The sequence below is a fragment of the Pseudophryne corroboree genome, chromosome 2 (assembly GCF_028390025.1).
Source record: "Pseudophryne corroboree isolate aPseCor3 chromosome 2, aPseCor3.hap2, whole genome shotgun sequence".
NCBI classification, from domain to species: domain Eukaryota; kingdom Metazoa; phylum Chordata; class Amphibia; order Anura; family Myobatrachidae; genus Pseudophryne; species Pseudophryne corroboree.
The window spans coordinates 644564020-644576063 of record NC_086445.1 but is presented as its reverse complement, the minus strand read 5'-3'; the positions used below and the strand labels follow the sequence as shown (position 1 = coordinate 644576063).

The following is a 12044-nucleotide window of genomic DNA, read 5'->3' as shown; positions in this document are numbered from 1 at the left end:
CGCCCCCCCTGCGCCCTGCACCCTGTGAGTGCCATTGGTGTATGTGTCGGAGCATGGAACGCAGCGTGACCGCTGCGCTGTACCTCAGTTACTGAAGTCTTCTGTCCTCACTGAAGTCTGCTTGCTTCTGTATACTCACCCGGCTTCTTTCTTCTGGCTTCAGTGAGTGGGATGACGGCGCGGCTTCGGGAACAAGCAGCTAGGCACACCAAGTGATTGAACCCTCTGGAGCTAGTGGTGTCCAGTAGCCTAAGGAGCAGAGCCTTTAACTCAGAAGAAGTAGGTCTGACTTCTCTCCCCTCACTCCCACGAAGCAGGGAGCCTGTAGCCAGCAGGTCTCCCTGAAAATAAAAAACCTAACAAAGTATTTTCAGAGAAACTCAGTAGAGCTCCTCAGTGTGTGACCAGTCTCTCTGGGCACAGAATCTAATGGAGGTCTGGAGGAGGGGCATAGAGGGAGGAGCCAGTTCACACCCATTCAAAGTCTTATAGTGTGCCCATGTCTCCTGCGGATCCAGTCTATACCCCATGGTCCTTTTGGAGTCCCCAGCATCCTCTAGGACGTAAGAGAAATAATATAAAATGACCATATTCTATATAATTTCTGTGCTAGCTACACTAAAGCCATTTTAATGATACCTATTTGCTTATGTATCATAATTACCATATATTTAGTTTTAGATAAAAGGACATTTGCACTTTACTGATACACTTGTAAGGGAATGCCCTGGTGCTGTGTATACTTGTAATGTATGAGAAATTCTGCCAACTATGACTCACCCCCTTAATAATATGCTGTGGGGGTACTCTTATCACAGTACGAAGCGTAACCTCCCGCTGAAGAGATCCATTAATACCATCCATCGGAGAGATATCTGCAAGAGACTCACATCAGTTCATTTAGCAATATGGAAGTATTCTTTTTAGAAACAAATATAATCCTTTATACAAAAGAAAATTAAAAAAAGGAGGGAAAATGCAAGCCTGCTATAAAATAAAGGAATTACAAGTCCCAGAGGATTTCCATGACCATATACTATACTGTAATTTATTTCAACGGTTACTTATTTCTAAGGCGACTTCTAATATCGAGGCTCGCATATAATACACACATTAAACACAGATGCACACAGATGTAACAAGAACACATAACTGAACCACAATAATTGGTAAGCAAATAAGTGTGCACCCAAAGGTGTGTACAAAATGGCAGTAAAGGTTGAAATACATTTTCTGTAAGAAGAGCGTTTTTCATTGGTTCCTATTTGTCAAGATGCCCTAGCTCAGAATATCTTGTAGTTATACTCAGGGTCTATTATTTACCAAGATAACAACAACAACTCTGCTCTTTTTGCACTAACTGTAAGTGGAAGGAACACTAATCTCACGTTCCATGTGTTCCCCTTTGGAAGCATTACACAGGCCTGAGCAACCTGAGACAGATAGTCAGTGTTTGATTTTTGCACTAATTTATATGTATTAACACTTGGTTATCAAAGTGTTACTATTAATATTCACCCATCCCTCAGCAATACTACAAATGTGTTTGATGTTGTATTTAAAACACTACACCAGATGGCACTGTCTTCAGCTTTATGCTATAGATTCCCTACACTCAAAGTACAAATTGGTTTTTCTGGGAGATTGCACGAAGGGGCATAATTAATTACAATCTGCATCTCAGATACGGAAGGGATATGATAAGTTTGCATTGCGATAACAGAATGCATTTGCAAGGATGTATCAATTATCGCAAACAGGAACAGAACTTACAAGAAAGCGCTGTCCCTGTGAATCTCTGCACGAACTTCTCATGGTATTTTTCGAGAAAAATACCATGAGTGTGTAACCACGCATGCGCTGTCGCCGCCTACCACATCCCCCCTGCGAAACTAATACTTACCTGCACCCAGAAATGGTGATTGTGAACTCCGGTCATCTGATTCCCTATGCTGCTGCTGTGACCCCTGTGATCAGTAACGTGAGCAGAGATGCCGGCCAGCCAGGACTTTGCAGTATGTCAGCTCACTTTAAGGATCAGATGACTTGGTCAAAGCAGCAGCACAGGAACAGTTGCCCAGAGCTCACCGATCACTGGCCCATGGGTGCAGGTAAGTTTTGTTGTTTTTTTTTACTTATTTTTATTTTATACATTTTTTTTTACACAGTGGTCAGCCTGTGGTCTGTCAGACGAAAATGGCTGATCACAGAAGGGTACTGATAAAAGGCGTGGTCATTTTCAAAATATTGCCAATATACACCACTCTCTGTTTGTGGTGTATGTTAGCACTATCCATACTAAGGGGGACTTTCATATACCAGCGCATAACACACTTCCTGATATCTGAACAGGAATTGATGCGCTTATTCTGAAAATGACCACGCCCCTTTATCGTTCAATTACATAGGGTAGAAGAATCGATCCAAGGGGACACCTAGACTTATACACTCCTGAGTAAGTCCAGCAAGAGAGAGTAAGGGACGAAAGGCGCCAAGAGTATACTGACCTTAACCTCCATATAACATCTCTTGGACTAAGAGATTTACCAGATAAGCCTTATTTTTTTTATTTTTATGTATAGGCATTTTATACTTATATTGTGTGACAATAAATGTTAATTTGAATTAAAATATTCTGCACTTCATTTTTCTCTTCATATGTATCCTGAGGCGACGATAAACACGGAAAATAGTGTCGAAGTTTGCGAATCAGTGTTAACTAGGGGACTGCCACATTGAGGCAGTAGATGTGATTGAGCAAGTGGTTCCGTACCACCATATACAGTACACAGCCTTTCTATAGGGTGTGTCATATTGGTGGTGGACATCTGTACTAAAAGATGTGATATACTACACCAGAGGGCACCAGTCATACTTATTTATTTCAGATCCATTAAAAATCGGTGGGAACATCCGGTAACTGAGTGACCAGATTCGTCATCATGTACACAGTGCTTGTGAGTTCATATATTAAAGATGGATAAGTGGATAAGATGTCTGCGGATACAGCATACAGAGTTGTACACATTGGAGTGTTACGACCATTTGTGCAGCATTTCTCATTTGGATTTAACACTGCATGCCCAAAAAAAATGGATCATGCAAGTTCTGACATTGCAATGTTATATGCTTCTCGACCACATCTAATTTTGACCGGAAAGGCAGAATGTGGGCGTAATGTGTTCTCTCATAGGCAATGTTCAGCTAGTGTCCAATGAAATGCTATCTAAGCAGCCCTGGACGTAAGGGAAAATATGTATATTTGAAGGCATATCTGCTGCACCTACTATAGTATAGGGAAGGTGAAAGTCCAAACTGATGATGATGACCAATAAACCAGGTGCAAATGTTGCACATAAGATGCCAAGAGCAGCTGGTGAATATAGCTCTGCATAGGGGTGAATATACGTAATTTTCCTGCGCACGCTTCTTTTGTGCAAAGCACATATATGCCTTTTTCCACCAATATTGATGGGTGTGGTATGGAAGGTAGATAGTAACTAGGTCGACCACTATTGGTCGAGTGTAAATAGGTCGACAGGGTATTTAGGTCGGCATGGTTTAGGTCGACAGGTCAAAATGAGTTTATGGTTTTTTTGGGTCGTTTTCTTCGTAGAGTGACAGGGAACCCCAATTAGTCCACGGGGTCCCCTCGAATGGCTCGCTTCGCTTGGCACAGATTACTGTTCCAATCGTAGTCCACGTGGATCGTTAAGTATGAAAAGGTTCAAAACAAAAAGAATAAAATCGTGAAAAACTCATATTTTAGGTCGACAAGTCAAAATGTCGACATGTCGACCTAGAGACCCTGTTGACCTAATTACTGTCGACCAACAGTGGTCGACCTAGATAGTGTCGACCTAGAGACCGGATCCCATATTGACATGTATAAGACGACGCCTGGCGTGAGTGATTTTTGCAATATGCGAATAGGACGCACAATCAGACTCTGCTGATTAAAATGACATGTAGCAATGCCTATATTTCTTTGTGCGTCTGCGGCTGTAACCGCATACAAAATGGTAGTTTTCTAATAAGACTAACATTCCATTTTATATGCAGATACAGCCACGGTTGCACACAGAATATAGGCATGCCACATATTTAAATCAGCATAGGCTGCTTGTATGTCCTATCACATCGTATTGCGAATAGGACACATTTAATGGAAAAAGTCGCACCTAAAGACGCTTGACGCTAGAGTCATGCCGGCATAGCGGGACTAGAAGGGCAGATTAACGTGCAGGGAGGATAGATGTACGTGGATACATCTGTACACTCAATTTACTTCCAGCTCTGCATCAGCCCCATTATATACATCCCACAATGTGAAGATAAACTGAAGCTGTCATAAGCTTGACTCTGTGAAAATAGGCAGCTAATTTCATTATGAAAATAATTCACATTAACACAGTTGCGACGATAGATTATCTGTGCTAAATGTAGTTGAAATGTCAGACGGTGAAGAAAAGACAGGTCCTCTGACTACAACAACACTCGTTAAATCAGGTGCATATTTATTTTACTAGGTCACATGTTAGTCCAAGCTAGGACATACTACAATATGGCTGAATAGTATTTTATTACCTGTGTCTGAAGATGCAGGAATTCTTAGGGACTGCGTGAGAGTCAATGCCAGGGAACGTCGTGGGGAAGGGCACAAAGGAGTATTGGTTGTAGGCAATGAAGAGGGTGGCACCTTTAGACGGCCATTTTCTGCCTTCAAAAGGTCAACTTCCAGCTGACGAGAAAGAGGGCAGAGAAAAAATAAGGTTCAAAATTGAAAGCCTGAAAAGGGAGTAAGAACAAGAAATAGGATTTTAATACCTACCGGTAAATCCTTTTCTCTTAGTCCGTAGAGGATGCTGGGGTCACATCAAGAACCATGGGGTATAGACGGGATCCGCAGGAGACATGGGCACTTTAAGACTTTCAAAGGGTGTGAACTGGCTCCTCCCTCTATATCCCTCCTCCAGACTCCAGTTATAGGAACTGTGCCCAGGGAGACGGACATTTCGAGGACAAGGATTTATTGTTAAACCAAGGTGAGATACATACCAGCTCACACCTCAAGCACGCCGTAAAACATGGCATTCAACATAACACAAGTCGACGGCATTAACAACGTCAGCAACAGGCTGACTAAAAAAACGTAACACAACATGTGTTGAAACGTAACAAAAAACTGCAGATACAGTACGCACTGGGACGGGCGCCCAGCATCCTCTACGGACTAAAAGAAAAGGATTTACCGGTAGGTATTAAAATCCTATTTTCTCATACGTCCTAGAGGATGCTAGGGTCACATCAAGAACCATGGGGTTATACAAAAGCTCTAGAACGGGCAGGAGAGTGCGGATGACTCTGTAGCACCGATTGACCAAACATGAGGTCCTCATCAGCCAGGGTATCAAACTTGTAGAACTTCGCAAAGGTGTTTGAACCCGACCAAGTAGCCGCTCGGCAAAGTTGTAATGCCGAGACCCCCCGGGCAGCCGCCCAAGACGAGCCCCCTTTCTGGTAGAATTGGCCTTCACCGATTTCGGTAACGGCAATCCAGCCGTAGAATGCGCATGCTGAATCGTATATCAGATCCAGCGCGCAATAGTCTGCTTGGAAGCAGGATCCCCAATCTTGTTGTGAGCATACAGGACAAACAGAGCCTCCGTTTTCCTAAACGGAGACGTTCTGGCGACATAAATGTTCAAAGCTCTGACAACATCGAGAAACTTCGATTCCAGCAAGGCGTCACTAGCCACTGGCACCACAATAAGTTGGTTCAAGTGGAATGACGAAACTAACTTTCGGCAGATATTGCGGACGAGTCCTCAACTCTGCTCTATCTTCAAGGAAGATCAAATAAGGGCTCTTGTGAGACAAGGCCGCTAATTCAGACACCCGCCTTGCAGATGCCAAGGACAACAGCATGACCCCCTTCCAAGTGAGGAATTTCAACTCTACCTTCTGTAAAGGTTCAAACCAATGAGATTGAAGGAATTGCAACACCACGTTAAGATCCCACGGTGCCACTGGGGGCACAAAAGGAAGTTGGATGTGCAACACGCCTTTCACGAAAGTCTGAACTTCTGGAAGGGAGGCCAATTGTTTTTGGAAGAAAACCGATAAGGCTGAAATTTGTACTTTAATTGAGCCCAACTTTAGGCCCGCATCCACACCAGCTTGTAGAAAATGGAGCAAACGTCATAACTGAAATTCTTCCGTAGGAGCCTTCCTGGATTCACACCAAGACACGTATTTTCTCCAAATACAGTGGTAATGTTAAGACGTTACTCCTTTTCTGGCCTGAATAAGAGTGGGGATGACTTCCTTGGGAATACCCTTTCGGGCTAGGATCCGGCGTTCAACCGCCAAGCCGTCAAACGAAGTCGCGGTAAGTCTTGGAACACGCACGGCCTCTGTTGCAACAGATCCTCCATCAGAGGAAGAGGCCAGGGATCTCCTATGAGTAATTCCTGAAGATCTGGATACCAAGCCCTCCTTGGCTAGTCTGGAACAATGAGGATCGCTTGAACCTTTGTTCTTCTTATGATCTTTATCACTTTTGGAACGAGTGGAAGCAGAGGAAACACATACACCAACTGAAACACCCACGGTGTCACTAGGGCGTCCACTGCTATTGCTTGAGGGTCTCTCGACCTGGAACAATATCTCTGAAGTTTCTTGTTGAGGCGAGACACCATCATGTCTATTTGAGGAATTCCCCAAAGACTTGTCACTTCTGCAAATACCTCTTGATGAAGACCCCACTCTCCTGGATGGAGATCGTGTCTGCTGAGGAATGCTGCTTCCCAGTTGTCCACTCCTGGAATGAAGATCGCTGACAGAGCGCTTGTATGCCTTTCCGCCAGGCGGAAAACCTTTGTGGCCTCTGCCATTGCCGTTCTGCTCTTTGTTCCGCCCTGGCGGTTTATGTACGCTACTGTCGTTATGTTGTCCGACTGAATCAAGACGGGCCGATTGTGAAGAAGATGTTCCGCTTGCAGAAGGCCGTTGTAAATGGCCCTTAACTCCAGAACGTTTATGTGCAGACAAATTTCCTGGCTTGACCATCTTCCCTGGAAGCTTACCCCCTGTGTGACTGCTCCCCAGCCTCGGAGACTCGCATCCGTGGTCACTAGGATCAAGTCCTGGATCCCAAACCTGCGTCCCTCTAGGAGGTGAGAGCTGTGCAGCCACCACAGGAGTGAGATTCTGGTCTTGGAAGACAGGATTATCCTTCGGTGCATGTGCAGATGGGACCCGGACCACTTGTCCAACAGGTCCCACTGAAACACTCTGGCATGGAATCTGTCAAACTGAATGGCCTCGTAGGCCGCCACCATCTTCCCCAGCAACCGAGTGCATTGATGGATCGATACTCTTGCTGGTTTCAGAATTTGTTTGACCAGGTTCTGAATTTCCAGAGCCTTTTCCACTGGAAGAAAAACTCTGTAATTCTGTGTCCAGAATCATTCCCAAAAACGACAGCCGTCTCGTCGGAACCAACTGTGATTTTGGGAAGTTTAGGAGCCAACCATGTTGCTGCAGAATTGTCAGGGAGAGCGTAATGTTCTGCAGCAATTGGTCCCTGGATCTCGCCTTTATCAGGAGATCGTCCAAGTACGGGATAATTGTGACTCCTTGTTTGCGCAGGAGAACCATTACTTTGGTGAAAACCCTCGGAGCCGTGGACAGACCAAACGGCAACGTCTGAAATTGGTAATGACAATCCTGAACGGCAAACCTCAGGTAAGCCTGATGTGGAGGATAAATGGGAACATGTAAGTAGGCATCCTTTATGTCTACCGACACCATAAAATCCCCCTCCTCCAGACTGGAGATCACTGCCCAGAGAGATTCCATCTTGAATTTATTCAGGTAGAAATTGAGGGATTTGAGGTTCAGGATTGGTCTGACTGAGCAGTCTGGCTTCGGGACCACGAGCAGGCTCGGATAAAAGCCTTCCCCCTGTTGCGATGGGGGAACCCTGACAATTACTTGATTGTGACACAATTTTTGTATTGCGGCGCATACCACCTCCCTGTCCGGATTAGAAGCTGGCAAGGCCGATTTCAAAATCGGCGAGGGGGAACGTCTTGAAACTCCAGTTTGCACCCCTGGGACACTATTTCTAAAACCCATGGGTCCAGGGCCGAACGAGCCCAGCACTGACTGAAGAGACTGAGACGTGCCCCCACCGGTGCGGACTCCCAGCGTCATGCGGTGGATTTGGCAGAAGCCGGGGAGGACTTCTGCTCCTGGGAACCGGCCACGGCCGGTGATTGTTTACCTTTTCCTCTAGAAGCAAGGAAGGAAGACCCTCGGCCTTTTCTGTATTTATTGGGCCGAAAGGACTGCATCTGATAGTAGTGTGCTTTCTTTTGTGGTGCAGGCACATAAGGTAAAAATGATGACTTACCCGCGGTAGCCGTAGATACATAGTCAGCGAGGCAATCACCAAACAATACACCACCTTTATACGGTAGAGACTCCATAGCTTTCTTAGAGTCAGCATCAGCATTCCATTGATGAATCCACAATGCTCTCCTAGCTGAGACTGCCATGGCATTGGCCCTTGATCCCAAGAGACCAATATCCCTCGCAGCTGCCTTTAGGTAGACTGCAGCGTCCCTGATATAACCTAGTGTCAAAAGAACGCTATCCCTATCCAGGGTATCTATTTCAGATGACAAGTTATCTGCCCATTTTTCAATAGCACTCCTCACCCACGCAGATGCAATGGCTGGTCTGAGTAGCGTACCCGTGGTGACATAAATGGATTTCAATGTATTTTCCTGCCTATGATCCGCAGGATCCTTTAGGACTGCCGTGTCAGGGGACGGAAGAGCCACCTTTTTGGACAGCCGTGATAGAGCTTTGTCCACAATGGGGGGTGACTCCCATTTTTCGCTATCCCCAGAGGGAAAAGGATACACCATTGGAATCCTTTTGGGAATCTGAAACTTTTTGTCAGGATTTTCCCAAACCTTTTCACAAAGCGTGTTCAGTTCATGAGAGGAAGGAAACGTTACCTCAGGTTTCTTTCCTTTATACATACAGACCCTAGTATCAGGAACAGTAGGGTCCTCAGTGATCTGTAATACGTCTCTTATTGCCACAATCATGTACTGAATGCTCTTTGCCAGTTTTGGATCTAATCTGGCATCACTATAGTCGACACTTAAGTCAGTGTCCGTGTCGGTATCCGTGTCTGCCAGCTGGGCAAATTAACGTTTTTGTGACCCCAAGGGGGTCTGGACTTGTAACAACACATCCTCTACGGATTTCTTCCATGACTGGATCTGAGACTCAGATTTATCCAATCTCTTATTTATCAGAGCCACATTTGCATTCAAAGCACTCAAAACATTCACCCAATCAGGTGTCGGCGGTGCCGACAGGTACACTCCCACAGCCGTTTGTGTCCCTAACATAGTCTTCTCCTGGGAAGAGCACTCCGCCTCAGACATGCCGACACACGTGCACCCAACACACCCAGACACACTGGGCCTATAGGGGACAGACCCACAGTAAAGCCTGTCAGAGGGACACAGAGGGAGTTATTGTCAGCTCAGACCCCAGCACTCAATCCCGGTCTGAAACATCACAGAAAATGCCCCAGACCTGCAGCGCTTTTATAATTAACATATAATGCACCAAAATAGCTGTACCCCCCGCCCTCCCCCCCTCCCCCATTTTTCACCCTGATACTTATGCAGCAGTGTGAGGAAGGACCAGGGTCTCTGCAGCCTTGTGTAGAGAAAATGGCGCCGGGTTGTGTGCTGAGAGGGCTAAGCTCCGCCCCCCTAATGGCACGCTTCAGACCTGCTCTTTTCAAATAAATTTTTACACTGGCGGGGGTCCGGACAGTGCCCTGGCACTATGTCTGCTCTTGCCAGTTACTTATAGAGGTCATATATGCTGCCCAGGGTGCCGTGCCCCCCCCCCTGCCCTGTGCCGCTGTGTGTGGGAGCATGGCGCGCAGCGTGCAAGCGCTGCAGTACCTCAGAAGTCGTCACTGAAGTCTTCTTTTCTTTTTCTACTCACCTGTCTTCTGACTTCTGGCTCTGCAACGGGTGTGACGGCAGGCTCTGGGAATGAGAATCTAGGCGTACCTAGCGATCAGACCCTCAGGAGCTAATGGTGTCCTGTAGCCAAAGAAGCAGAGCCTTTAAATTCACAGAAGTAGGTCTGACTTCTCTCCCCTAAGTCCCACGAAGCAGGGAGACTGTTGCCAGCAGTCTCCCTGAAAATAAAAAACCTAACATAAAGTCTTTTTCTGAGAAACTCAGTAGAGCTCCTCAGAGTGTATCCAGTCTCACTGGGCACAGATTCTAAACTGGAGTCTGGAGGAGGGCCATAGAGGGAGGAGCCAGTTCACACCCTTTGAAAGTCTTAAAGTGCCCATGTCTCCTGCGGATCCCATCTATACCCCATGGTTCTTGATGTGACCCCAGCATCCTCTAGGACGTATGGGAAAAGGGAAAATAAAATGTAATAAAATTATTTCATAAATGTGCTGAAGCTAGAAACCGCAAAAAACAAACAAACCTTAGTTATGGAATTTTACTACTTTTAGAAATGAAACATATCTATTTCAGTACTAATATACACAGGAAATTTACAGCCTTTTACATATAGAGATGTAAATAAAACAATTCATATGTTTTCATCTGTATGGATGCACACCATACATGGCAGAACCTGATCATCTGTAACTAGGTAATGAAGCAGTCCTCATGTGAAATAACTATACTAAATGGGGATCCAGTTTGGATACAGACAATCTGAAAACCGATGCTGGAATCCCGATCGCAATGCCAGCGCCAGGATTCCAAATGTAAGTATGCCATGGATGCTGAGGGTCAGGATGCGGGAACAGGGGTTTCGGAACCACCAGGAAGAGTCGGGGATAGGCTGAGGGGGGAGGTTTAGGGGAGATGGGGATCAGGGTTAGGGTACTTACATAACAGGTGTCGGGATCCTGCGAGTAAGGATGTCGCCGTCGGTATTCAGAATGTCGGCATCCCAAACGCCGGGATCCCGATACCATCCCATTTAATATGGCCACTTTTAATACACAAAGCACATATGTGTAATGACAATATATTGCATAAATTAAAAATAAAGAAGTCACATTCGTGAGGAGCAATAATACTTGAAATTAAGTAATAAGAAAAACTAATAGAGGTCTCTACCTATAGATGTCATCTTTGCCTTAAAGCTTAGATATCCCGAGAACATCTACTACAATATTTATTATATAGCGCTTTACAATTGGGAACGGTGATAAAACAAAACTGAGTAATAACAGTCATATAGTTAGGAAGGCCCTGCTCGCAAGCTTACAATCTACAGGGAAACAGACATTAATACACAAGGGTACAGTAGGTGTTATTCATTGCATAATGGTCCACCAGATTGCAAAGGTTCTTGGTGGACTGTATGATATGGTCACACAGCAATGTTAGCCTGGAGTCAGGAGAATAGGAAAGTAGAGAAAATGTGAGGATGTGTGTGTGGACAGTAAGTGGGGATACAAATGGATACGAAAGTTTATGAAGGTTATGTGGGTGGTTCCGGAATTTGATAAGCTTGTCTGAAGAGGTGAGATTTCAGGGAACACTTGAAGGTTTGGAAACCAAAGGACAGTCTCATGGTGCGTGGTAGGGTGTTCCACAGAGTGGGTGTAGCCCAAAGAAAGTCCTGCAATAGTGAGTGAAAAAATTGAGCGCGCTGAAATCTGGACCTTAATGGACCCAGACGTAAGCCCTTATCCACTACAACCTGCAGGAAACGTCCTAAGTGAAACTCTGCAGGCGTCGTGCATTCCTCGCACCAGGAAACATATCTTCTCCAGATAGGATGATAAGTGTTTTTACGGCACAGGTTTCCTGGCATGAACCCTGGTTGCAATAACCTTCTTGGAAATGCCCTTGTGAGCTTTGGATGTTCCGCTCAACCTCCATGTCGTCAAACAAAGTCGCCGTAAGTCCAGGTCGACGGTCGGTCCGAATTGAAGAAGATCTCTTCCGAGTGGTAGA

General features: G+C 45.4%; 1 protein-coding gene across 6 annotated transcripts in view; it reads right to left on the bottom strand.

Annotated features, from left to right (window-relative positions):
* Positions 1 to 12044, bottom strand: part of NAV1 (neuron navigator 1) — a 468103-nt gene that overhangs the window by 88476 nt on the left and 367583 nt on the right. For all 6 annotated transcript variants that reach the window (XM_063954974.1, XM_063954975.1, XM_063954973.1 and 3 more), the window contains 2 exons: positions 4588 to 4741; positions 781 to 875 (listed from right to left, as the gene is read on the bottom strand). In XM_063954974.1, coding sequence (XP_063811044.1) covers positions 781 to 875; positions 4588 to 4741 — 249 coding nt within the window. The remainder of the gene's footprint in view (positions 1 to 780; positions 876 to 4587; positions 4742 to 12044) is intronic.